The following is a 27,148-nucleotide window of genomic DNA, read 5'->3' as shown; positions in this document are numbered from 1 at the left end:
AAGAACCAAAAAAAAAAAAAAGAAAAAAAAGAAAGAAATGCCAGCCTAAGAGGCAAGCAGTGCCAAGCCTTGTGCACAAGTCTATCATTCCAGCACCGGGGAGGCTGAGGCGGGAAGCTCATGATGAGTTCAAAGCCACAGTGGCTACATAGTGAGTTTTAGGCCAGTCTAGGCTAAAGAGACCGTGTCCCAAATAAACAACAAGAAAAAGCGTCGCCTGGGTGGTGATGTGGTTCAGTTAGTGGAGTGATCGCCTAGCATGCACGAAGCCCTGAGTTTCCATCCCCAGCATCATGTAAACTGGGCATGGAAGTGCACACCTGTCATCTCAGCACTTGGGAGGCAGGAGGATTAGATGTTTAAGGTCATCCTCAGCTACGCTGGGAATTCAGGACCTGCTGTGACCTCATGAGACTCGGCCTCAGAAAAGAGAAAAAAGAAAAAAAAAAAAGTAGTATCCTAGTTAGGACTGATTGTCAGCTGGACACAGCCTAGAACCAACAGAAAACGGAGCTGCAATTAGGTGATCATCTTTACCAAGTTGGCCTGTGGTATGTTCCTGAGCAATGTTCTGATTGTGAATGGATGCAAATGGGCCCAGCCCACTGTGGGCAGCACCATTCCCCTGAGCAGGTGGTCCTGGGCTGTCTAACAAAGCTCACAACACAGCAGACAGCTTCCAAGGCAGCAAGCAACTTTCCTGTGGTTTCTGCTTCAAGCTCTTGCTTAAGTTTCTGCCCCGACTTCCTTCAATGAGGGACTAAAGTGTAAGGCATACACTTTTCAACCAGCTACACAAAGCAGACCAATTCTCCCAAGCCAGCATCCCAGGCTCTGTGGGATGGGCATGCACAGCAGGTCACTGGCTATTTCCATGGTTATCCAGGCAAGGTAAGAACTAAAGCTAAGCCTTCACTTTGGCCTTGGGAGGGTCTAGAGCCCACTGACCTTTGTGAGGTCAAGTAAATGTAACCAAGACTGGAAGAAAGAGGGGTGTGGGACCAACACCAGGAGTGGGGTATCGGTGTCTAGGGCACTTTGAATTAGTGAGTCCCATAGTCACCAATTCCAGACTTCTGACCTCTCCTGAGCCTTCTTTGTGTATTTTGCTTTTGGCTGTGGCCCAGGTTCTATGATCTATTTCTTTTGAGACATGGTCTTATGTAGCCCAGGCTGTCCCCAAAATTTCTTCTATATCTATTTCTTTTGAGACATGGTCTTATGTAGCCCAGGCTGTCCCCAAAATTTCTTCTATATCTATTTCTTTTGAGACATGGTCTTATGTAGCCCAGGCTGTCCCCAAAATTTCTTCTATGATCTATTTCTTTTGAGACATGGTCTTATGTAGCCCAGGCTGGCCCCAAAATTTCAAGGTAGCCTCAAACTTCTTGATCCTCTTGCTTCTACCTCCTGAGTGCTGGAATTCTAGGTCCACATCCCCATGCCAGGCTCCCCGCAGTTCTTGCTATCTGTCCTGGGGATTAGGGGCTGTGTGGAAGAGGCCCGTGAGGAATTCAACTCTTCAAGAAGGCCACGGAGACAATTTGATGGCAGCTAGAGGCATGACCTCAGTTGGCTCTGTGGAAAAGGCAGTGCTCGTATATCTCTGCCCACTCAGATCTCAAGCAGGCAGCCCAGCTCAGCTGGACCTACAGAGCCACAATGCCAACCTACCCCAACCCCCAACCTCCACCCCTAGGGAGGGAGACTTACCACTTACTTGGGCCCTGAGCATGTCCATCTGGGATGTCAAGGCTGCCACCTCTTTGTCCCTCTTGTTCAGCTTGTCCTGCAGGCCTAGGAGAGAAAGGAAAGATGGGGACCCATGAACACCCAAAGGCCAACAGTGAAGGCAAGGGGCGACCCCTCCTGGGGAAATTCTAAAAGCAGTCAAACTCAGCTTCTAGGTCTAGGTCTCATCTCCTGAGTCACCCACCCAGAGGACCCAGTACTGTGTGGTTTAGGGAACACGGATCTCCACCTCTCTGGTTTCCTCCATCAAAGGATGGGGGTGGGAGGGAAGGAAATAAAGATGGTGTCCACAGAACCAGAAAGAGGATCCCATGTTGAGTTGCTTCCCAAGCCGTTCAGCCCTGAGCTTCTGGTCCTCCTGCCTCTCCTTCCCAAGAGCTAGGATCACAGACGTGTTATCACCAGGCCCAGTTGTACGTGGTGCTGGGGATGGAACCCAAGGCTTCATGCACGCCAGGCAAGCCCTGTTCCAAGCCACACCCTCAGCCCCCAATTTATATCTACTTGGGAATTTATAATATCCTGGACATAGAATTTGGATATAAAGTCCAAGTTAGACCTGATCTCATGGGAATCCTATCTCACATGATTATTTTTTGAGACAGGGTCTCAATATGTAGCCCAGGCTAGCCTTGAACTCAGGGCAGTCTTGCCTAAGCCTCCCTAGTATTGGGATTATAAGCATGTGTGTGGGTAGTTTATGTCTAATTTTGGGGGTAAGTGGTTTGAAACAAGAGTTTCTCTGTGTAGCCCTGGTTGTCCTGAACTCATTCTGTAAACCAGGCTGGCCTCAAACTCAGATCTCCTGCCTCTGCCACCCACGCAGGAGCTGGGATTAAAGGTGGGTGGGAAGGTGGTTCTTGAGAAGCTGAGATCCCTGTTCTTTCAGTGATCGCAAAGCACCCACTGTGGAGGGGTGACTGCACACGGCAAGCACCTCTCATGGAGACGCTCGAGGCAGACCACGTGACTCAGCTCCAAGGCGGTACCCAGCTTCCCACAAAGTCTGGACTCCTACCCCGAGGCTACTCACCCTCCACAGTCTCCTTCATCCGAATCTTCTCCTCAGAAAGGTCATTGGACTCGATCACCTGAAAGGACAGTCCTGTAAGAGGACATGCCTGCCACCAGGCCACACCTCAACCTGTGAAAAGGAACCTTGGGAGGATGCAGGGACCCAGTGTGCCAGCAGGGGGAGCAGACATACTTGAATCCCTCTCCGTGAAAAAAGGGAAGCACCCAGCAGGCTTCCTGCTGCCCCTGAACTGCTATTTGGAAAGTAAGGAGCAGAGGATGAAACTTAGGACGTTTTCCATATTAGGCACCAGCTCTATCACCGAGCCACGCCCCCAGCCCCTCATGGTGGATTCTAGGCAGGGGCTCTACCACTGAGCCACGCCCCCAGCCCCTCCCTGGGGGATTCTAGGCAGGTGCTCTACCACTGAGCCACGCCCCCAGCCCCTCACTGGGGGATTCTAGGCGGGGGCTCTACCACTGAGCCACGCCCCCAGCCCCTCACTGGGGGATTCTAGGCAGGGGCTCTACCACTGAGCCACGCCTGTAGCTCATTCCCTATTGACTTATTAGAATGGGTTATCAACTTATTCTGCAGCTCAAGGAGGCCTGGAGATTGCGATTTTCCTGCTGCAGCTCCTGGTAGCTAGAATTTATGGTACTGAGTCACCAGGTCTGACTTGGCTATACCCTTGGTTAAGAAGATATTAAATAGAGGTGTCTTTTTTTTTTTTTCTTTTTCTGAGATCTGCCTTGGCAATCTTTTGCAGGACACCAGCCTTGACGCTCCAATCATAAAACAAGCTCTCAATATATACAACAGAGCGTGGATGGCCCATCTAGGGGCTTCCTTAACTGCCTTCTTCACAATGCTTATTTAATAGTAAACTCAGAAGCCAAGGAAGAAGAAGTTGATTGAAAAAGAAAAAAGGAGGAGCTGGTGAGACGGCTCAATTGGTAAAAGGCTTGCCTTGCTACTGCTTGAGTCTGGGCCCCAGAACCCACCTAAAAAGCTGGACACAGTGGTGCACACTTGTAATCCAAGCACCGGGAAGCAGATACTGGCTGATCCTTGGTGATGGGTGGCCAACCAGCCAACCTACCTACTTCAGATACCCCATGTCAAAAACAAATAGACTGTACCCAAGGTTGACCTCTGACCTCCACACATATGCACCCCATATACACATGCATGTGCACACATGTGAGCATGTACACACACAAACACATATATCAGCAAGGTGGAATATGGTGATACAAATCTGTAATCTTAGCACCTGAGAGTTAAAGACAAGAGGATCAAGAATTTAGGGTTAGGGGGCTGGGGAGATGGCTCAGCGGTTAAGAGCACTGACTGCTCTCCCAGAGGTCCTGAGTTCAATTCCCAGCAACCACTTGGTAGCTCACAACCATCTGTAACGGGGATCCGATGCCCTCTTCTGTTATGTCTGAAGACAGTGACAGTGTACTCACATACATAAAATAAATATATAAATCTTTTAAAAAAATTAAGGTTATCCTCAGCTACAGAGTGAATTTGAGGCTAGCCTGGGCTATGCAAGACCCTATCTCAGACAAACAAATAAGAAAAGAAAAAAAAGAGTTTCCTCCTGAGAGGAAGGCAACTATAGAATGCTATAGCACAAGGCAGGAAGAGGTCCTTTCTTACAAGACTTGGACCTACAGACAATTGATTCCCTGAATACCACACTGCAGAGCGATATCGTGCATGGACTAATTATCACAGTCCTAGCTGACCCTTTGTAAGGCTATTTTAAATGAGTTATTGGGGGCTGGAGACGCAGCCTGGCAGTTAAGAGTGGGCACTGCACTCGCAGATTACCTGGGTGTAATTCCCAGCACACAAGCCAGGTGGCGCACAGGCACTCGGAACGCCGGCTCCATGGTTTCCGAAGCCTCTGGCCACCATGGGCATTGGTGCTCACGGTGTATGGCTAAACACAATACATCTTGAAATGGACCAATGCAGGACTCAGAAATGTGGAGCTCGGAGCCGGTGAAGCATCCTTGCTGGACTTGCTAGAATGGACAGGGCTCTCTATACTCCTTGACACCCCCTCAAGGACTAATGGGACATGCTCATCTGGAGCAAGGACGATATAGCTGGGTACTTCTAGACTTGGGACAAAGTGGGTCATGGTGGCTGGGACCTTTCTGGAAGATAGAGAGACATCTTTGAGTCCCCGGGGAGGTGTCTGAGACAAGGACCTGGGAGGAGCAGGTCCTTTTTGTGGGTGCTACCTGAGTACTGGGTACCAGAGAGGAAATGGGAGCAACCTGTTCAATAGACTGTGTGTACTGTTTTGTCACGCTGGGGATGGAACTGAGGACCTCTGCTAGGGGGGCATTCTAGTGCTCTGGCACTGAGCCACACACTCAGCTCATTTAAAAAAATTAACTTTGAAATAGAATCTCACTAAGCTACTGAGGTTGGCCTCGAACTTGCCATTTGCCAAGTCTCAGCCTTCCAGTCTAAGCCAGTCAGCGTTCAGGGGCTAGCAAAATGGTGCCTTCGATGGCTCTCAAAGCCTGTGTATGAAGGGTCAAGCAGGGTCCTCTTAGACTACAGTGGTCCCAAGAATCCTCATGGCTCTGATGGAGGGAGACGGAAGCTCCTCCTCTGGGGCTCCCTTGGTCAGCTCCAGGCACAAGGAAAAAGCTCCCCCAGCTGGCATGCAGAGGCCACGCCCTCCCTGTCCCTCCCCAGCTGGGCCCCACAGAAGCGAATGCAGCCTACATGGCTGTGCTGGGCTGAGCACAGGGACTCGACAGCCTGCAGTCTATTCTCAGCCACCAGAAGCTTTTCCCGCAGCCGCTCGGCCTCCTGCCTGCTCTGGGCTTCCGCCCTCTGCAACATCTCGTAATCCAGCATCTTCTTTTCAGCCAGCGAGATCTGTTCTTTGAGGAACTCGATGGCCTGAGCCTGGCCGCGGTATTCCACATCCAGTCCCTCCAGCTCCTGCACACGTAGCTGGGCGTCACGACATTGGTCCTGGGCTTCTTGTAGCTCCAGCCGGTGCTGGCTGGCCTGCTCCTCCAGCTGTGCCCTCCAGTGCTGCTGCAGCCCGGCCAGCTCCTCCTGGGCCTCTTGCAGCTTCTGCCGCAGGCCCTCTTTCTCCTTCCCATGCATGGCCGTCTCTAAGTCATGCTTGGCCTGCAGGTTCCCTAACTCCAGTTGGTGCTCCATTTTGATGCCCTCCACCAGGGCCTTCAGCTCGCCAATCTCCTTCTGCTGGGCGCCTGGGCCAGAGTTCAGCGTGGCCTTCAGGTCTTCTAAAGATTTCTGGTGATCGGAGGCCAGAGAGTCCAGCTTGGATTTCCAGTTGTCCATGAGCCCCATGTTCTCGGTGGTGGCCTGCTGGACCTTGGCCTTGAGGTCTGCCACTTCCTGAGCGTACTTCTCGTTGGCTGCCCGAAGCTTGTCCACTTCTGTCTGGTACGTCTTTAGCATGTGCTCATACTTGTCCTGGAGCAGGGTGCTGTCCCGCTGGTGCTCCTTGCTAGCCGACAGCAGCCGCTCTCGCAGCCGCAGGGTCTCAGCGGCCTCTGGGTGGTCCGCAGGTGGTGGACCTGACTGGAGGAGGCAGTGTTGTAGCTCTTCGATCTCACCACGCCGCAGGCTCAGCTCTTCTTCTAACTGCAGCACCCGAGACTTCTCAGCCACTGTGGTCAGCTAGCAGGAGAGAGACAAGTCAGTGACCATGGATCAGTGATGGGGACATGCCAGCCAGGATGGGGGGACAGTCAGATGATGGGGAGGTGCCTATCCCTAGCTGGTGGTTACTGGCTGTTCTCAGGGACTCTATTGTACCCCAAATGATGGATGGGGTGAACCAAATGTCCTCATTGCTTAGGTAGCTTAGAACACATCACTGCACAAGAGAGGTTTGAGCTTAGAGGACTTTCTAGAGGCTAATATGTTATGTGTATGCATATCTCAGCAATCCTCCTGCCTCAGCCTCCCATGCCCAACCAGATAACCATTCTCTGACTTGCAGGTGGAGCTGTAGATCAAGGGGCCTATCTAGTGGGTGCTAAACCATCTAGTGAGTTTCCTGCACACAGCGTTCAGGCACACCAGTGCCTGTGATCATCTGGTCATGGCCGGCGTACACATGAAGCCATGTGTCTCCAGATACCCACAGCCCTGCACAGTGCTTCGGCTACTATCCACAAGCTGAGCCCTTGCCACAAGCCTCCAACTGTCTGCAGGGTGGTTTTCCTAATCAATTCTTGCTGCCTGGTTAAATTCCTCCCAGCAGAACTAGAGGTAGGCTGGCTAGCCATTTGGACACATGTATGGGTTACACGTACAAAAGGTGTGGAGAGGCCAGCTGGGCCTGGCATACAGGACATAGAACCACACCCTAGAACTGACTGGACCGTTCTCCCAAATGAGTTTCTCAGGGCCTCCCTAACACACCTATGGTCAGACTCTGAGGCCGACATCATCCCCACCTTTGGGGATATCCCAACATATAAAGCCCCATTTCCTGAGCCTCAGGTCCTCCAGGTTGGCTCTGTTGCCACCTTAGGAGTCTCTGGCCTAGAGTACTCTGGGTCTGCCTTCCTGTCAAGGAAGCAGTGTCCACCCAAGTATGGGGCAGACCACTCCCAGAAGGCTTCTTCATGGCAGTGCACAGGAGGGAGGCACAGGGAAGGTCACAGAGACACCTGCATTCAAGGAGCCATGAACTTGGAAGTAATCCCAGAGGACTGAGACCCCCTTCCCTAAGAGCATCACTTGGCCACAATGAGCCAGACTCTAAATTTCAACTTCCCTCCCAGAGGGGAGCACGGAAGGGGCTCGAAAAAGCAGCCATTATGATGGCAGAAGAAATGATTTAAAAAAAAAAAAAGCAAAGGGGGCATGGAAGGGCCAAGGCGCTGGCTGGGTGGGTGGCAATGGTGGGCACGGTTTACCCTGTTATCCGCTAATTCTCTGAGCAGCCGCTCGGCCTGCGCCTTCTCCAATAGCAGACTCTGCTCCAGCTCCCCAATGCGCGCGTGCTCCAGCTGGGTCTGGGTCTGCTCCACCCAGGGTGGGGGTGAGGGAGGGATGGCAGGGTGGATAAGGAAGGCAGGGACATGGGGGAAGGGGGTACAGGGAACAGGAAGCCGGAGAAAGAAAGAAAGGGCGTGTGAAGGGAAGAGAAAGAGAGAGAGAGAGGAGGCGTCATCTTCCGTGAACAAGACTGAAAACAGATCAATGAGCCGGAATTGCTTAGGGAAAAGAGAGAGGTCTCAGAAGTGGGGTTCATGAGGGGGCTGGGTGCCCTCCCATCACTGTGGCCTAGCTGGGCGGGGTGGTGTTCAAGGCAGAGGAGGCTGTGTAACCTTGCTAGCCTCTGGTAATGCAGTGGCCGTGGGTACCCAGTTCCTTCCCTTGTGGGATTTAAGGGTCTTTTTCTTCTTTTGTTAGGTACATTTTATTTCTTCCATGTGGGTCCCAGGGATCAAATTCTGGGCGTCAGGTTTGGTGGTAAGCCCCGTTACCTGCTGAGCCATCTCCCAAGCCCTTCTTTTTCTCTTTTTCCTTCTTTCTTTAGTCACTATACAGCTCCCAGTGGGCCTTGGATATCCTATGTAGGCCTTGAACTCACCTATGTCTCTACCTCCTGAGTGCCAGGATTTAGGATGTGTACTACTACATCTGTTTTTTCTTTTTTCTTTTTTTTTCAAACAGTTTTTTTGGCTATATAACCAAGGCTGTCCTAAAACTCACTGTGTACCCCAGTCTGGCCTTTGAACTTGTAATCCTGACTCTGGACTTTCGTTTGGATTTTCCGAGACAGGGATTCACTATATCGCTAATAAAGACCGTAACATGCCCGGCTTGGCCTGGAACTAAGTATGTATCCAGGATGCCCTTGAACCTGCGATCCTTCTGCCTCAGCCTCCCTAGCACTGGGATGTCAGGTATGTGCCACCATGCCTGGCCAACTCAACTCACACCATCTTGATTCTCCTCAGGCCTCCTGGGTGGGGACTGGGCTAACACCCATTGCCCTTCCCAGAGCCTGGCTTGGTCCACATCCCTACCTCCTCCCCATCCTTCCCAGATTCTGCGGAGGACGCCTGGTCTCTGGAAATACAAGGGCACTTTTGTCCCCTCTTTACAACACCCGTTTCATTGGAGAACAAAGCATGACATTCTCTGGGTGGCACAGGGCTGGCATTTGGATGGCCCATGATGGATCTCTGCAAGTAAGCAGGGAGGGGGGGAAGACACGTCCCCTGGGGTCCTCTAGAAGACCAAACTGGAAACCAGGTTTGTCTCCTGAGAGAGGGGAGAGTGCCACTCACTCTTAGAGAAACACAGGTTAAAGCGCTCACCACCCTGGCCCCAGCACACACACAACCCTACAGCAAGTGCGGAAGGGGTGGGCGGGGCTTAGATGGCAGGGATAACACTCAGATGCCAGCAAGAAGTGGCAGCCATGGAGACTGAAAGATCGGAGCCTAGGCTGCCCGTCTGCAGAGGAAGCACAGGAGGGAGGCTTTATGAGCAATGATGAGTTTAGTCTTGGAGACAGTAGAAGATGGGGTGACCCAGCCCAAAGGGACCAAGTGTTCTGTTTGGAACAGAGTTTAGGCTTTCAATTCTGACTTTGTGTATTCATATGCATGTGGAGACCAGAGGTAGATGTTGGAAAACTGTGTGTGGGGTCTGGGGGAGTGGGGTTCAAGACAGGGTTTCTCTGTGTAGCTCTGGCTGTCCTGGAATTTACCAGGTTGCAGACCAGGCTGTCCTCCAACTCAGAAAGAGCGAGAGACACCCTCCTGCTTTGCCTCCGGAGTGCTGGGATTAAGGGCGTACACCACTCTAGTATACATCAGATCTTAACCACACTCCACTGTGCCTTCTGAGACAGGGTCTCCCTGAGCTATGTCAGCTGGCCAATCTCACCACAGGGTTAGACAGGTGCCACACCCATTTTTGTTTTGTTTTGGTTTGGGTTTTTTTGGTTCTTTTTTTCGGAGCTGGGGACCGAACCCAGGGCCTTGCGCTTCCTAGGCAAGCGCTCTACTACTGAGCTAAATCCCCAACCCCTGTTTTGGTTTTTTGAGACAAGATTTCTGTATGCCAGCTATCCCAGAACTCACTCTGTAGACCAGGCTGGCCTCAAACTCAGATATCCATCTGCCTTTGCCTCAAGAGTGCAGGGATTAAAGGTGTGTGCCACCATGCCTGGCTGCTGCACCCTTTTGTAATGAGAGTGCTAGGAGTCCAAACTCAGGCTCTCACTGATGAGTTTCAACCTGACCCCCTAACTGAGGAGTTCTGGCCAGGTGTTCTGCTCTCCCCGGGTCCCCCAGTTTGAGTTTCTAGATAAGTTACCTACTGTCGAGCCGTATCCCCCAGCACTTGGTTTTAACTTTTATGTTTTTAGATGTATTTATTTTATGTGTGTAAATGTATTTCCTGCATGTGTGTATAATACTATGTATGTGGAGGCCAGAAAAAAATCAGATCCCCTGAAAATGGAGTTACAGATAGTCGTGAAGTACCACACCACACGGGGGCTGGGAGCAAAACTTAGGTTCTCTCTGAGAACAGCAAATGCTCTTAACCACGGAGCAATCTCTCTGGTCCCAGTTTTGACTTTTTAGAAAATTTGTTTTTTTTTTTTTTTGGTTCTTTTTTTTTTTTTTTTTTTCCGGAGCTGGGGACCGAACCCAGGGCCTTGCGCTTCCTAGGCAAGCGCTCTACCACTGAGCTAAATCCCCAACCCCAGAAAATTTGTTTTTATTTGTGTGTGTGTGTGTGTGTGTGTGTGTGTGTGTGTGTGTACACACGTGTTTCCATGGGTGCATGTGCAGGTGTCTGTGGGGGTCAGAAGAGGGGGCTACAACTCTTGTAGCTGGAGATCTGGGAGGTGGTGAGCCATCTGGGATCCGAACACCCTGTTCTCGGAAGTGTCGTGAGTGTTCTTAGCCACTGAGCCACCCCTATAGCCTTCTGCTTTGTCTTTTAAGATAGTTGGGGAAAAGAGGCAAGGTGGCTACAAGCCTGTAATCCTAGAACCTACCGGCTGAGGCAGGAGAATAATTCTGAGTTCCAGACCAGCCCCAGGTAGTGTAAAAACCCAACCCCAACCAAATATGTGGGGAGATAAATTGCTTTAGCATAATTTACATTCTGATTGCTCTGAATATGGTCACAGTTTAGTCTTTGTAATAATAATATAATAAAAATAAGTTATTATAATTATAAGTATAATTATAATAAAAATCAAAACTGAATATGACAGTCTTTCTGGCTAAACTGGCTGTGTAACACTGTCCTGTCCTGTCCCCCTGCCTCAATGCCTGCCAACTTATTGGCAGCCCCAGGACCAATCAGATTCTCTCTGGGGGATAATGTGTGGTAGCCAATCTGGCAGGCTGGAATAAGGAACAGATGTAGTAAAAGACACAGACAGACAGGCGGCAGACAGACAGGCTGACCCGGAGTTGCCAAGGGCCTGTGAGCACCTGACACCATCCTGATTCCAGCCCCTTGAACTGCTGGCCAGGGGTGGTGTGCATGTGCGAATTTCCCCACAACTGACTGTTGCTAAGATCTGTTGATGGGAGCAGGTGGAGAGGGCTCAGCTCTGGCAGCCCCTCTCTCCCCTCAAGCCCACCCATCTGTCCCCTGCAGGGAGACTGCTGCCCTTCAGATAAGCCAGACACAACCACCTGTGCTGTCCCTCTGGCTGTAACAAAAACGCAGATCACAACAGCTTAAGGCTGGGTAATACTTGTCTTCTTTTCCCCCTTCCTTCCTTCCCTCTTTTCTTTTTATAGTCTCATTTATCCATGTATCCAAGGCTATCCTCAAACTCACTGCATAGCCAAGGCTGGTCTTGAACTCCTGATCCTCCTGCTTCTGTCTCCTGAGGTCTGGGATTACAGGCGTGCACCACCATGTCCACTTTTTTTTTTTTTTTTTTTTTTTTGCCAGCCCCACCATGTCTTCCTAATTAGTCCGCCTGACCTAAAACTCCACTAACCAGACTAGCCTTGAATTTGCCATGTAGCCAAGGATGACTTCAATTTCTAGCCTCCTGCCTCCACCTCCCTATGGTGGGGTTACCAGCATGAGCTACCATGATTTGAACCCAGAGCTTCACGCGTGCTAAGCCAGGCAATTCTACTGACTGAGCTGTATCTCCTGCCCCCTTTCACTTGTTCCCAGACAGGGTCTTGCTAAGAAGTTTGGGTTGACTTAGACTTGGTATATAGCCCAGGCCAGCCTTGAGTTTGTAATTGTCTTGCTTCATCTACCTTAGAAAGCTAGGATGCTACCAGGCTCAGATCAACCCAAGTTGAACCCAGAAATGACCTATGGCTGTGCCTTCTAAGGTCCCTCGGGAACTTGGGAATTAGTCACAAACGCAGACCACTGGGTCTTTGTTGTATTGAAATACGCTCCCCTGGAGATAGACACCTTGGGCCTGAGATCCTGTAATAGACGTCTTCATCCTACAGCGGAAGAAGCTGGGGCCTGCTTAAGGGACAGGACCAGCAACACAACAGGAAGAGCTTAGCTCCCTGTCTCACCTGGCCATCCCAAAGAGTTCTTCCTCCTTCTTTTCCCAAGGAGCAACAAGAGACACAACAGGAGAGGTGGCCAAGGGTGGCCTCCTGACCCCAGAGGTCTCTGCAGGTCTCAGGGGCAGGGCTAGATGCCCCCTCAGTGCCCTCTGGTCCCTAAGACAGCGTGTGTGTTTATGAACTAAGAACAAACCCATTATATCCACACCGTGTATACAGGTGGCAAAATGGTGGGGTACAGGCTGGGGCCGGACCCAACAATCGCTGCTGGTTATAACCCTTGTTGGTTGGTTATACCACTGGGGGTAGTCTCTGCCTTGAGCACTCTCTCTGTGTCGCTCTCTCTGTCTCTCTCTGTCTCTGTCTCTGTCTCTCTCGCTCTGTCTCTCTGTCTTTCTCTATGTCTCTCTCTCCTTAATTCATGTAGCCCAGGCTAGCCTTTAACTCGATATATAGCTGAGGATGACCTTGAACTCGGACCACCCACCTCCCCAGTGCTATGGCAACAGACTTGTGCCACCACTCCTGGTTTACATGGTACCAGAGAGGGAACCCAGGGTTTCACGAATGCTAGGCAAGTGCTCTGAGATACAGCCCCAGCCGGTGAGCTCTAGTTCAGTTGTGTATCAAATCTTGTGATTCTAACTGCTTCTAGCCAATCCTGTGTCTGTGCTCCCTGGAGCCTGGCTCCTATGTTGTTAGGCAAAGACCTAAAATCTGTCTTGATTCGATCTTCAACTGCCAACATAGGATCCCCTGGAACACAACCAAACCCACTTCTAATACCAGATGTCCCAAGGCCTGCCGCTCCTCCACTCCTCCAAGACAGGGGCTTTTGATTCTTCCCAATATTTCCATTGCAATCACCCAGGCCTCATGGCAAGGATTGGGCCCACAGTGCTAAGTGAGCAGTGGAGAACTGCACTGTTACCTCCAAGTCTCCTTTGGTGATGGACTCTTCTTCCACCCGGAACTGCAGGTCCTCCACCTTCCTGCAGGGGGGAAAAGAGGCAGACGTGGGCTTTGGGGGCCAAGGATATCACTCAGTGGTAGAGCCCCTGCCTAGAATCCCCCAGTGAGGGGCTGGGGGTGTGGCTCAGTGGGAGAGCACCTGCCTAGAATCCCCCAGTGAGGGACTGGGGGCGTGGCTCAGTGGTAGAGCACCTGCCTAGACTCCCCCCCGGGAGGGGCTGGGGGCGTGGCTCAGTGGTAGAGCCCCTGCCTAGAATCCCCCAGTGAGGGGCTGGGGGCGTGGCTCAGTGGGAGAGCACCTGCCTAGAATCCCCCAGTGAGGGGCTGGGGGCGTGGCTCAGTGGTAGAGCACCTGCCTAGAATCCCCCAGTGAGGGGCTGGGGGCGTGGCTCAGTGGTAGAGCCCCTGCCTAGAATCCCCCAGTGAGGGGCTGGGGGCGTGGCTCAGTGGTAGAGCCCCTGCCTAGAATCCCCCAGTGAGGGGCTGGGGGCGTGGCTCAGTGGTAGAGCACCTGCCTAGAATCCCCCAGTGAGGGGCTGGGGGCGTGGCTCAGTGGTAGAGCACCTGCCTAGAATCCCCCAGTGAGGGGCTGGGGGCGTGGCTCAGTGGTAGAGCCCCTGCCTAGAATCCCCCAGTGAGGGGCTGGGGGCGTGGCTCAGTGGTAGAGCACCTGCCTAGAATCCCCCAGTGAGGGGCTGGGGGCGTGGCTCAGTGGTAGAGCACCTGCCTAGAATCCCCCAGTGAGGGGCTGGGGGCGTGGCTCAGTGACAGAGCCTCTGCCTAACACAAGAGGTCCCTTGGCTTCACCCCCAGCACACACAGAAAGACATTCCCCACACACAGGGAAGCCTATGCACGAAGGCAAGTGGATGTGCACCAGGCCAGTTATGGCTCAGATGATGAAGGCATCAGAAGATGTCAGGGATCAAGATTAAATCACAGACGGGGCTGTCCCCACAAAGCCAGGAACTACCTGGAATCCTGTACTTGAAGACAGGGAGAGCTTTTGGGAAGCCTACTGTGCTGAACACAGCCTCGTTCCTTTCAGGATGTCCATGGAGAACATAGGTGGACTGGCTGGTTTCGTGTGTCAACTTGACACAAGCTGGAGTTATCACAGAGAAAGGAGCCCCCCTTGAGGAAACGCCTCTGTGAGACCCAGCTATTGGGCATTTTCTCAAGTAGTGATCAAGGAGGGAGAACTCAGCCACTTGTGGGTGGTGCCATCCCTGGCCTGGTGGTCTGGATGGTGTCAGAGAGCAGGCTGAGTGGGCCATGGGGAGCAAGCCAGTAAGCAGCACCCTCCATGGCCTCTGCATCAGCTCCTGCCTCCAAGTTCCTGCCCTGTCTGAGTTCCTGTCCTGACTTCCTTTTGTGATGAACAGCAATGTGGAAGTGTAAGCTGAATAAACCCTTTCCTCCCCAGCTTGCTTCTTGGTCCTGATGTTTTGTGTAGGAATAGAAGCCCTGACTAAGACAATAGGACAGTAGTCTGAGCCAGGTGTAGTGGTGCACACCTCTGGGTGGTGAAGGCCAGCCTAAGCTACATGGTGACACCTTGCCTCAAGACACCAAGTCAAGACAATGGCTCTTCAATGGGCACACTCTGCCATGTGGCCCTGTCTCAGCAAACAGGGGGCTTCTACATCAGGCCAGGGGGCTTCCTCTTCATCACCTGTACTCTCTCCTCTTCCAGGGCTGCCCACAGATGTAGAAGGTCCCTAAGGCTCCCCGCTGTAGGAGTCAGACACTCCCCTCAGGGACACATGTTCACCTATACACATGCTAAACAAGCAGAGGACAGGGACAGGACCCTACCTCATATTGCCATTTACAAGTGGGATTCACTGACAGCTTATATATGTATTCCTATAGGGTACCTGGGGTGCTAAAGCAACGTTATACAATGCTAGGACCTGCACCTAGGTTCTTGGTGAACACAGCTCCCATGATGCCTTATTTTGAATTAAAAAAAAAAAACCTGTTTGAGCTTGTACACAATATATATATGAATATGTGAGTGTAGGAGGCCACAGTTTGATGGTGTGTCTATGTTCTTTTTTTGTTTTTTGTTTTTGTTTGTTTGTTTGTTTGTTTGTTTTGGAGCTGGAGACCGAACCCAGGGCCTTGTGCTTGCTAGGCAAGCGCTTTACCACTGAGCTAAATCCCCAACCCCATGACTGTGTGTTTATTTGTGTATCTATGCACATGAGTGTGCCTGAGGCAGGCTAATTTGATGGTATGTGTATATGCACATGTGCACACGTGTGCATATACATATGCACATGTACACACATGTGCATATACATATGCACACAGAGGCCAGAAGAGGACACTGAGAGTCTTGCCCTATCACTGTCTGCGTTATTCCCTTGCGACGGGGTGTCTTGATGAACCTGAAGTTAGAATGAAGGCCAGGGGCTCCTAGTGATCCTCCTGGCTCTGTGCCATCCCACCAAGACCAGGATTACCACCAGCATGTAGCCATACCCAGCTCTACATGGGTGGCGGGGATTTGAACATAGGTCCTCGTGCTGTGGCAAAAGCATTCTTACCCACTGAGCCATCCTGCCAGAACTACATCAGGGCGACTTCTTTGTCTATTTTACTTGTCCCTTCTTTTTGTTGTGGTGGGCTCTTGTTAGTGTTGGTTTAGTTCATTTTGGGCGTGGCGTACAAGATCTTACTATATACCCCTGCCTAGCCTGGAACTCTTAAGTAGACCAGGCTGGCCTTGAATGAACAGAGATTCACCCGCCTCTGCCTGGCCAGTGCTGGGGTGAAAGGTGTGTACCACCATGCACGGGGTTCACCTTTCGAGGCAGGATCTCTCACTGAACCTGGCGGTCCTAACTGGATAGACTGTCTGGCCAGGGAGCTGAGGGGATCTGCAGGGCTTGCACAGCCTGTGGTGGCGTTACAGACCCGTGTGACCAGGCCTGTCATGTTGCTAGGGGGCTGAAGCCAGGCCCTGGCGCGGCGGGCACTTCGCCAACGAGCCGTCTCCCACCTCATGATGCCTTAAAAGACTTGTTTTTGTTTTCTGGCATGAGATGCATCACCATGGGAACCAGATGTGTGGGCCAGGACTACCATCTCACGTGGATATAAATAAACCCTCATTTCCCGCAGTGAGACAGTAACTGCGGGGACTCGGCTGAATGCCCAAAACAGATGCAAATCAGGGTGTCAAGATTGGGGGCTGCTGCCAGAATGGGGGAAGGAAGGGACATACAGAAATCCTCATCTTTTGGGAAAGACCAGCTCCAGGAGCCTGGGCCTGAGTCTCTAGTAAAAGCTGAGGGGCGGTCATGCCTGTATCTTTCCAGGGCTGTCCGAGTCTGCATCAGTGGGCTGCTGTCCCTGACCTTGGTTAAGGGCTTTTCTAGGAAATCAGGAGAGGGAGAACTCCTAATTCATCCCTGGGGCAGTCTCAAACACCGATGTATGGGCCAGCAAGATGGCTTAGCGAAGTAGTTGGTGCTGATTCCCAGGATTGGCACAGTCAAAGGAACCCATGCTCCCAAATTGTTTTTTGATGCTCATGCGTATGCCTCCCCCGGACAATTAGATATATTAAAAAAAGGGGGGGGTTAATTGATAGACATGCCAGGTGCAGTGATACACCACTGTTATCCCAGCATTCAGGAGGCTGAGGCAGAAGGGTAGTGAACTGGAGGCCAGTCGGAAGTGACTAAGAAGACCCTGTCTCATGCGTAATAAAACAAAAATAAAAATGGAGACAGAGAGAAAATTCATTCAGTGAAGTCCTCGCCAGGTGTGATGGCTAAACTCAGTGGTCAACGTGACCCAGGCCTCTGTCCAGATCACTGATGTGGGAGGACCCGGCCTATATTTCTGGGTCCCATCTCTCGGTGGCAGCCCGGATCAAAGGACACGGAAGAAGGAGCTTTTGGGTTTTGCCCGCTGCTTGCCTCACTCTTGCTGGCAAGTTCATCTATCCCACTGCTGAGGCATTCCCTCATCGGAATCAGAACCTACTTCCTCAGGGTTCCGGCACTGACTGAAGACCAGCGGCTCTCCAGGAGCCCTCAGGGACTCTACACACACACATACACATACACACACACACACTCTCTCTCTCTCTCTCTCTCTCTCTCTCTAATATTAACTTTAAAACAAAACAAAAAACTCCAAGGCCACAATTCCTGCCCAGGGATTAATATCAGCCCCGTGCAAGTTCAGTAGACACCATAGCACTAAGCTATAGCCCAGTCCTTTCTTTAGAGGGATAGGGTTTAGATAACAACTTGCTATGTGGATCTGCCTGGCACAAAACCTGCTATGTAGACCAGGCTATCTCCTGCCTCAGTCTCCTTAGTGCTGGGCTTATAAACCTGAGTCATTATACCTGGCCCAAGCCCTTGCTGTAGCACTACTCCCCATCCCTCTCTCTCTCCCTCTCCCTCGTCCTCTCCCCTCCCCCTCCCCCTGACAGGGTCTCCTGTAGCCCAGGCTGCTCTCAAATTCACTGTGTAGCAGATCATGACTCTGAACACCCAATCCTCCTGTTTCTACCATCTGAATGTTGAAATAACACCCCTCTGTTCATGCAGTGCTTACACCCCTCTGTTCATGCAGTGCTGGGACTCAAACCCAGGGCTTCATGTGTCCTAGACAAACACTCTACCAAGTGAGCTATATCCCCAGCCCCATTTTTCTTTTTGTATCTTTTTTTTTTTTCTTTTTTTTTTTCGGAGCTGGGGACCAAACCCAGGGCCTTGTGCTTGCTAGGCAAGCGCTCTACCACTGAGCTACACCCCCAGCCCCTCACTGGGGGATTCTAGGCAGGGGCTCTACCACTGAGCCACGCCCCCAGCCCCTCACTGGGGGATTCTAGGCAGGGGCTCTACCACTGAGCCACGCCCCCAGCCCCTCACTGGGGGATTCTAGGCAGGGGCTCTACCACTGAGCCACGCCCCCAGCCCCTCACTGGGGGATTCTAGGCAGGGGCTCTACCACTGAGCCATGCCCCCAGCCCCATTTTTGTTTTTGTATTTTTTTATTTGAAGGCTGTTGTGCTAGGTTGCCCAGGCTGAAATTGAACTCGGTATGTAGCCCAGGCTAGGCTGGAACTGCTGATCCCCCTGCTTCGGTTCCAAGTGCTAGGATTAGAGACAGGTCTGTCTCTGCTCCCATGCCCGGTTTCCCCGCGCTCCTTCATTGGGCTCCGAGAAGACGCACTCTGGCCCAGCAGACGCTCACCACGTACCTCCTCTCCTCCTCCAGCTGATTGGACAGATCCACCTTCTCCTTCCTCACGTTTTCCACCAGCAACCGTGCCCGCTGCAGCTTCTCCTCAGCTTCTGCAACATACTGACCCAGAGCAAGGCCAGGAGAGGGCCAAGTCAATTCCAGGCTCTCTTGGGGACAAGACGGAGGCAGAGGAAGGAAAGGAGTCCTAGCTCCCTTTTCCCTGATGGCCGCAACCAGGCAGGGCTAGTTATCCAGACACAAAGAGGGGACTCAGGAGGGAAGGATGCAGAGACTCCACCAGGGAAGGGGATCCTAGGCTCCTCTGAGCTTAGGTAGAAGCTGGTTATATGATAGCTTTGTTTTGTTTTAATGCTGGAGATCAAACCCAGGGCTTTGTATATGTTAGGCAGGTGCTCAATGCTAAGCCACACCCCAGCCCTCACTGGAGGATTCTAGGCAGGGGCTCTACCACTGAGCCACGCCCCCAGCCCCTCATTGGGGGATTCTAGCAGGTGCTCTCCCACTGAGCCACGCCCCCAGCCCCTCATTGGGGGATTCTAGGCAGGGGCTCTACCACCGAGCCACGCCCCCAGCCCCTCACTGGGGGATTCTAGACAGGGGCTCTACCACTGAGCCATGACCCCAGCCCCTCACTGGGGAATTCTAGGCAGGGGCTCTACCACAGAGCCACACCCCTAGCCCCTCACTGGGGGATTCTAGGCAGGTGCTCTACCACTGAGCCACCACCCCAGCCCCTCACTGGGTGATTCTAGGCAGGGGCTCTACCACTGAGTCACACCCCCAGCCCTAGATAATGGACTGAACCTCTGAACCTGTAAGCCAGCCCCAATTAAATGTTGTCCTTGTAAGAGTTGCCTTGGAGAGAATATATCTGCTTTTTTTTTTTTTTTTCTTTTCTTTTTTTCGGAGCTGGGGACTGAACCCAGGGCCTTGCGCTTGCTAGGCAAGCACTTTACCACTGAGCTAAATCCCCAAACCCTCTGCTTTTTTTTAATTAAAAAAAAAAAAAAAGAGTGTATATGTTGAAAAAAAAAAAAGAGTTGCCTTGGTCATGGTGTCTGTTCACAGCAGTAAAACCCTAAAAGATAGGGTCTCTCAAAGGAATCCTATCTTGGAAAGAAGTCTGTTAATATGCAGGATGTTCTACAAGGAAGTACATAGTCCATCTTGTAGAGAAGCTTGTTAAACTTCAGGAAATAAAACTCAATAGTTTCAGGAAGTCCAAGAAATTGACAAGACTTACTCTGGCCCTTCCTCCTAAGCTTATATAAGCAGGGGAGAGCTCCCAAGCAGGACATGCTACCTGTTAAGAGGCTTGAATCAGGATTGGGGATTTAGCTCAGTGGTAGAGCGCTTGCCTAGCAAGCGCAAGGCCCTGAGGAGTTCAGTCTCCAGCTCCGAAAAAAGGGGGAAAAAAAAAAAAAGGCTTGAATCAACTGAGCTCACTAACAGAGACACTTTCTAAGCTGCTGAGCTGGTTCTAGGTCGTGCAGTACGCTCGAGGTTCCAGCTTTCATGAGTGTGTGTAGCCCTGTGGGAAGAGGTATTGCATGCAGCCCGGAGTCTGCCAGCCACCCACCTGCTCATGCTGTGCCTTCAGCAGGGCAATTTCCTTCTCCACCTCACAGATATGACTGGTAGCCTTGGCTACTTCTGCCCTCTCCAAGTCACGCTCAGCCAGCAGCTGTTCGATGTGCTGCTGTTTCTCCTTCAGTGCCTCCTGCAGGGCTGTGGTGCCTGAGATCTTCCGGGCATAGCGTGAAGAGGTCTCTGTGAGCTGTAGAAAGTGGGCATGGGCAGGACTCAAGACATTGTATTATATTGAAGCTCAGCTTGTTCCCTCTGGCCTCACTAACACAGTCTTGTTCCTTCCCTGTCAGTGCCCAGGATGACCTAAATTCATTGCTGATTCCCCCTCAACAGGAACCACAGCCTTCAACAGGAACCACAGACCAAGCTCTACTGAAGTCCCTCTGCCAAACCCAAACGGCCTCCTCTTCTCTCCTTACCTAGGATCCATATGGATCCTTTGGAATAGTCTTTCTGTATCTATCCCATACTGTTTTACCCAGAGAATGTAACCAAGAAAGCAGTCAGTTATATAACAATAAATATAAATGGACCAATTTTTCCTATAAAGAGATCACACTCGACCATCCCTAGCGGAAGGATGCCTAGAATCAGAACAAGCTGGGCACCAAATAGGACGCTTGATCCTACCTTCACCCCTACATTAGAGTTCTCCAACTCCCCAGTTCTATCCTTACCAGGCCACTACGGCTCGGCCGGCCACCAACAGAGGAGGCCACAGAGCTGACAGAGCTGATGGAAGAACTGCTGGGGCTGTGGGTCAAGGCTGAGACACCCATAGCCATGCGCTTGGTCTTCTTGGCCTTGGCTGGACTGGTAGATGGGAAGCCAATTCGGATGACCTTGTGGATTGGTGCAAAGAGACCGAACTTGGGTGGGCACTGGAAGTACCTGGGGAGCAAATTAGAGCCTCAGTAATGCCATCATTACTTAAGAGTCTCCCCTGCTTATTAGCCCGAAAGATACAAGTGTCTCCCGGCCCTGCCAGTCAAGGGGAAAGTTCCCGAGATGGGAGAGCAAGGAATGATGGGACACACCTATACCAGCACTTGAGAGGTGGAGGCAGGAGATTAGCAGGATGGAACTGACAAAAAATGTACAGCTTTGAACAGCTCTAGAAATATTGTTACAAAACTTATGTGCATCACATACCAAATACAGCAGCAAAATTAAGGTGGGACCTCCCAGGCTGCATTACTCTAAAAATCCACAAACTATCCTGGCTTTACCCTCAGTTGTTGCTGGCCTATCCCCCAAACTGGCTCTCTCTGTGTGCCTTGCACAGAGAAGAAAAACCCTGAAGGAAGGAGAGGGGCAGGGTAGTAACAGGATAAGGAGTTCAAGGCCAGCTTCCGCTACATAGCCATTTAGAAGCCACCTTGAACTACACAAGGCTCTCAGGAAAAGAGGAGGGACAGAGCATGAGAGTGCAGGACACCTGCAGCCCTTCTGCATCACTTGGGAAACACAAGGTCAGTAGAGACTGAGGCTTGGATTCTCAGTGCTTGCCTGTAACAATGAGCCTTGGCCTTAGTTCTCTTGTCAGTAGGATGATCTGGCACAGCATGCCCAGGATTTCTCTGCCACCCTATCTCCACCCCTTCTGAAGATCCTTAGGAGAGCCCCTCGTACCTGGTGCCTGCCACTGCCCCATCGTTCTTCCCAAGGGGCTCGTCCAGCTCCACACCACACCACTCGCCTTTGGCAAAGTCCGTCTCCCCAACATATCGTACCACACCGGTCTTCGTCCCACCAACCTGTTGGCACATGGAGAGAGGCAGGTCCAGAGGATGCAGGGGACACAGGTGGAGCCTGGCAGAGGGCACATGAGAAAGAGGAGAATGCCCACGGACAGCTGGGAGGGACATGGGTTCTAATAGGTCACATGGCTGCTACAGGGAAGGACACAGGCTTGGACAGAGACACAGACCTGAACTCAAACCATGCTGTAAGTACGTTGCATAAGTTTGACCAAATTACAGAACCTCTCCAAATCTTAGCACCTTCATTTACCAAAAGAATCTTCGTGATAATTAAGTACTGTATGAATGTAGCATCTGCAAGATGCTAGAGCCTTGGTAAAGCTCTCAGTAAAAACACAAAAGCAGTTTTCAGGGCTGGGGGCGTGGCTCAGTGGTAGAGGCCCTGCCTAGAATCCCCCAGGGAGGGGCTAGGGGCGTGGCTCAGTGGTAGAGCCCCTGCCTAGAATCCCCCAGGGAGGGGCTGGGGGCGTGGCTCAGTGGTAGAGCCCCTGCCTAGAATCCCCCAGGGAGGGGCTGGGGGCGTGGCTCAGTGGTAGAGCACCTGCCTAGAATCCCCCATTGAAGACTGGGTGCGTGGCTCAGTGGTAAAGAGTTTGTGTAGTATACATGAAGTCCTAGGCTTCATTCCAACACCACATTAAAAGTAGGGCTGGTGAGATGGCTTAGCAGGTTAACACCTTGCAACCCTGACAACTTGAGTTCAGTAGACAGAGAAAACTGATTTCCAAAATAGCATTCTGACTGCAGACCCATGATATGACACTGGTATCCCCTCACCCCACACACACACACACACACACACACACACACACCAACATACAAACACACATACACATACATACATAAGCACAATACAAACAAATGTACACATATAAATACACAGACACACACATCATGATAATGAATAAATAAAATAGAAGAGAGACTCCTGAGCCCAACTGAGGAACTAGGCTGCTGGAGAAGGAAGACTCAGTTTCCCTCCAGGATGTGGCTACTGGTAGGTTACCCAGGTCTCCATTTCCATGAGCACGCTAGCTGCACTAACTGGAGTCAGCATACTGTAATTATAAAGAGGACATGGGGGTGGGAGAAGGACCTGTTGGGGAGGGGTCAGAGGAGCAGGAGGTGGTCAGGAGGGGTGGGTGCTGGGGTCGATATGATCAAGACACATTGCATACACGCATGAAATTGTTGAAGGATAAATAAAAGGGTTTTTTGTTGTTTTGTTTTAGGACAGGGTCTCACTATGCAGCCCTGGATAGCTTGGAACTCATTCTGTAGACCAGGCTGGCCTCAAACTCAGAGAGAACCACTTGCCTCTGCCTCCCATGTGCTGGGGTTACAGGTGTGCGCCTCTACATTCAACCATAAAATGGATTCTTAGAGATTGGAGAGCTTGCTCACAAGATTGGTGCTCAGTTCCAAGAACTCTCATGGGAGCTCACAACCACCAGGAAAACTTCAGGCTATACATACACATAAATTGGAGGCCCTAGTACTTGCAAAATCAGGTCTGTCTGGTCTAATTTTCTTTCTATTGTTGTGATAAAACACTGCAACAGAAAGCAATCGAGAGGAGGAGAGGGTTTACTTAGCTCACAATTCCAGGTGATAGTCTAACACTGTGGGGAAGTCAAGGCAGGGAATTAAAACATCCCATTCACAGTCAAGAGCAGAGAGTGAACAAATGCACCTGTCTTTTGCTTGCTTCTTATACTCAGTTAACTTTCTCTGTTCTTATGCAGTTCAGGATTCCCCTGCCTAGGGAATGGTGCCGCCCACAGTGGGCTGGGTCTTCCTATACCAACTAATAACCAAGACAACCTGCTTCCCAGACATGTCTACATACTAGTGTGACCTGGATAATTCCTCATTTGAGACTCTCTTCCCAGCTGACTCTAGATTGTGGCAGTTAAACCTGACTAGTAGGAAAACAAAATAAAACGAAAGTTAACTAGTACACTACTCAACTTTCCTAATATTTTTAATATAGTTCTTCATGTTGTGGTGACTCCCAACCACAAAATTATTTTCCCTGCTACTTTGTAACTGTAATTTTGCTACTGTTATAAATTGTAATGTAAGTATCTATATTTTCTGATGCTCTGACCTGACCCACAGGTTAAGAACTGCTACAGTATACCTTCCAACGCCCAGAAGTTTCTCTCCTCGCTCCCCCCCCCAAAAAAACCCACCGAAATTTCCTCTTTCAGTGGAATGATTCCGTAATCAGGCCCATCTTTCTAAATAGTAGTCTGTCTGCTGTAACTTCTGTTTTAAACTTTAAGGGTATTTTTAACTGACTCATAAGAACGTTCACACTTCAGTGATCCTCATTTTTCTTAAAACTGACAAGAGCTGTACTTACAGGTGGGGCACTGTGTGATTGTATGTACAGGGTCCATATGTCTACAACGTGCGTTCTTCAAGTCAGAACCATTGTTCCCATTCCTCGATACAGCCATCTTTTTTGTTGTTATTGATTTTGGGGTTTTTGCATAGGCAGCCTTTGAAGACCCTTCAAGTCTTCATGATAAAATACAGACAGGGACTTGGGCTCAGTTGGTAGAGTGCCCAGTTAGCATGCAGGAGGCCCTAAACTCCTATCCCAGCACTGCCGCACTAAATATACATGCTGTAATCCCAGCACTGAGGAGGCACAGGCAGGAGGATCAGGAGTTCGAGGCCGTCCTTAGATGCACAGCAAGGCTAATCATACTACTTTGTAGCCTAGGCTAGCCTCAGACCCACTGTCCATGCCTCACTGCTCCTAACTTAATTTTCTAACACTTCTGGGCATTTTCGTATCCAGTATTCATATTTTTCTCTCGCCCAGAGCCTTCCTGTCCTCATGAATATTCATGGACAGACATGAATATGCACACAGATACATGAATATTCATGAACACATTTGTCTCCACAGGAATATCTGTAGTGCTATGAATATTCATGGACCTATATTCACTGATTGTCTGAAGTGCCTTCTCCTGTTTCCCAAATGACTGACCCTACGGAAAGTTCTGGATGCCTCTACAATGAAGTGTTGGCCAGCAGCCTCAGGAGGGTAGAGTAGGAAGAGGCTGGAGAGAAATTAGGGCTTTGGCCTGGAGGACAGAAGTACTCAGCCTAAGGTTCACCTAGAGCGTCCATCCTCCTGCCTCTACCTCCCACAAGCTGAGATGACAGGCGTGTTGGCTAACGGGGTGCTGGGGATCGAACCCTGGGGTTCTGTGTACACCAGGCAAGTGTTCTAACAACTAAGCTACAGCCCCAGTCCAATATTGCCGTTTTGTAAAAAACTGTGATTTCTGGGTGTGGTGTCTGAGCGAGACCATCCTGCTGTGCATAGCAAGTTCCAGGCTAACCAGGGTTACACAGTGATACCCCACCTGAAAAGAAAGAATGGGGGCTGGAGAGATGGCTCAGCAGTTAAAAGCACTGACTGCTCTTCCAGAGGACCTGAGTTCAATTCCCAGCAACTACTGGAAACTGTCTGTAATGGGATTCGATGCCCTCTTCTGATGTGTCTGAAGACAGTGACAGTGTAAATAAATCTTGAAAGAGAGAAAGAAAGAGAGAGAGAGAGAGAGAGAAAGGAAGGAAGGAAGGAAGGAAGGAAGGAAGGAAGGAAGGAAGGAAGGAAGGAAGAAAGGAAGGCAGGCAGGCTGGCTGAACTTAAATAGCCACCCCTTTCCCCAAAGAAGGCTGGTTAAAGGTTCAGTCCCCATCTGGGGCACTACTGAGAGGAGATTAAATAAGGAAGGACCGGATTCGTCCATGTTAACCGACCAATGGGTTCAGAGCTGGATAGGCTGTTGGGAGGCGGGGCCTGGCGGAGGAAGTAGTCTCTGTGGGTGTGCTGAGGTCTCACCCCTAAGCTTTGCACTCAGCCGGAGCTCAGACCCTCCCTCTCCCCCTCCCTCTCTTTCTCGAAACCACAAGGTTACTTTCTCTCTCCCTCCATGCCCTTCGGCCCTGTTGTTTCCGCTGACTACAGGTCCAAAGCAATGGAGTCAGCCAACTTTGAACCGAACTCTCTCTTATCTTTCCTCCCGTAAGTTCTTTTCATCTCAGGTATTATCACGGCCACAAAAAAAGCTATCAAAGATGGGAACGGAGACCCAGAAAGGTTAATACACATGCCCAGGGTCACACAGCAACAAGCTGAGTCCTCTCCACTGTTACTTATTCTATGTGAGTTATTCTAATGAGTAACCTGGCCGTTCCTGGATGTTGTTCAAGTTCCCTTTTAGCCCCTTCCCTGCTCAGTCCCTGGGGTCCAGCTTATTCACCGGGGAATGAGGGGTAAAGAGAGTTGAGATACCCAGCCAGGTGCCACCCACACTTACCAGCACACGGTCTCCCAGGTGGAGGTCCTTGTCACCACGCTTCACAGAACCACTGTCCGAGAGGTTGGAGCCAGACTCATTGCCCGTCTTCACGGAGCTGTTGAGAACACTCTCCCGCAGGGGGATGACTCGGCCGGTGAGTGGGGGCGTGGCCGTGCCAGAATGCAGGGACAGGTTCTGGGCGGTGAGGGATTCCACTGAGTGGGCGTCACTGCCGGAGCCCTCAGCTGCGGGCTGGCGGGTCAGCTTGGAGGGCCGTGTGAAGATGCCCTGTAGAGCTGGGCACTCGAAGTAGCGCACGCCACCCACAGCTCCATCGTTCTTGCCCACAGGATCATCCAAGACCACGCCGGCCCACTGGCCTGGCGCAAACTGTGTCTCACCCAGGTACTGCACCACGCCGGGCTTCACGCCATTCACCCACACCCTCTCGCCCACCACGAAGTCTCCCAAGAAGTCATCACCCACTTCGGCTGCCTTTGGACCTGGCTTCTCGGAGACAGTAGTGGTGGCTCCAGCCGAGGAGGGGCCCGACGCCTGCTTGTGCAGGGGAGACCCTGTGGATAAGTTAAGAGGCAGGAGTTAGGGCTAGCCTGGGAACTAGAGGATAGACAGACAGAGCTGGAGGGAGTCGGTGATAGTTACCTTATTGGGGAAACTGAGGCAGGCATGCTTGGCATTTATGACCTGTGAAAGGCTTAGTCCCTCCAGAGAGTGAGGACTTATTTCCTTATTCTTCTGACACCCACCCAGGGGTGTCCAATGTTTGAGTTTCTCCAGGACACACTGCCACGGACAAAGTCCACACTGGGGTGGGGGGTGGGAGTGGGCCTGACAGTGTAGAAACTTGTATGAGGCTTGGGTTCTACCCTCAGGACGTCAGAAACTAAACAGAGGTGGCTCCGT

The 27,148-nt window shown here is 51.2% G+C and overlaps 1 protein-coding gene across 2 annotated transcripts in view; it reads right to left on the bottom strand.

Annotated features, from left to right (window-relative positions):
• The window catches only part of Clip2 (CAP-GLY domain containing linker protein 2), a 65,198-nt gene that overhangs the window by 7,767 nt on the left and 30,283 nt on the right, over nucleotides 1-27,148 (bottom strand). For both annotated transcript variants that reach the window (XM_063271228.1, NM_021997.2), the window contains 10 exons: nucleotides 26,243-26,799; nucleotides 21,763-21,887; nucleotides 20,808-21,021; nucleotides 20,120-20,317; nucleotides 18,536-18,639; nucleotides 13,262-13,322; nucleotides 7,711-7,815; nucleotides 5,525-6,460; nucleotides 2,786-2,843; nucleotides 1,714-1,797 (listed from right to left, as the gene is read on the bottom strand). In XM_063271228.1, coding sequence (XP_063127298.1) covers nucleotides 1,714-1,797; nucleotides 2,786-2,843; nucleotides 5,525-6,460; nucleotides 7,711-7,815; nucleotides 13,262-13,322; nucleotides 18,536-18,639; nucleotides 20,120-20,317; nucleotides 20,808-21,021; nucleotides 21,763-21,887; nucleotides 26,243-26,799 — 2,442 coding nt within the window. The remainder of the gene's footprint in view (nucleotides 1-1,713; nucleotides 1,798-2,785; nucleotides 2,844-5,524; nucleotides 6,461-7,710; nucleotides 7,816-13,261; nucleotides 13,323-18,535; nucleotides 18,640-20,119; nucleotides 20,318-20,807; nucleotides 21,022-21,762; nucleotides 21,888-26,242; nucleotides 26,800-27,148) is intronic.

This window comes from Rattus norvegicus, chromosome 12 (assembly GCF_036323735.1).
Source record: "Rattus norvegicus strain BN/NHsdMcwi chromosome 12, GRCr8, whole genome shotgun sequence".
In the NCBI taxonomy this organism is placed as follows: Eukaryota; Metazoa; Chordata; class Mammalia; order Rodentia; family Muridae; genus Rattus; species Rattus norvegicus.
Note: the sequence above shows the minus strand (reverse complement) of the source record. Positions and strands in the feature narration are given on the sequence as shown.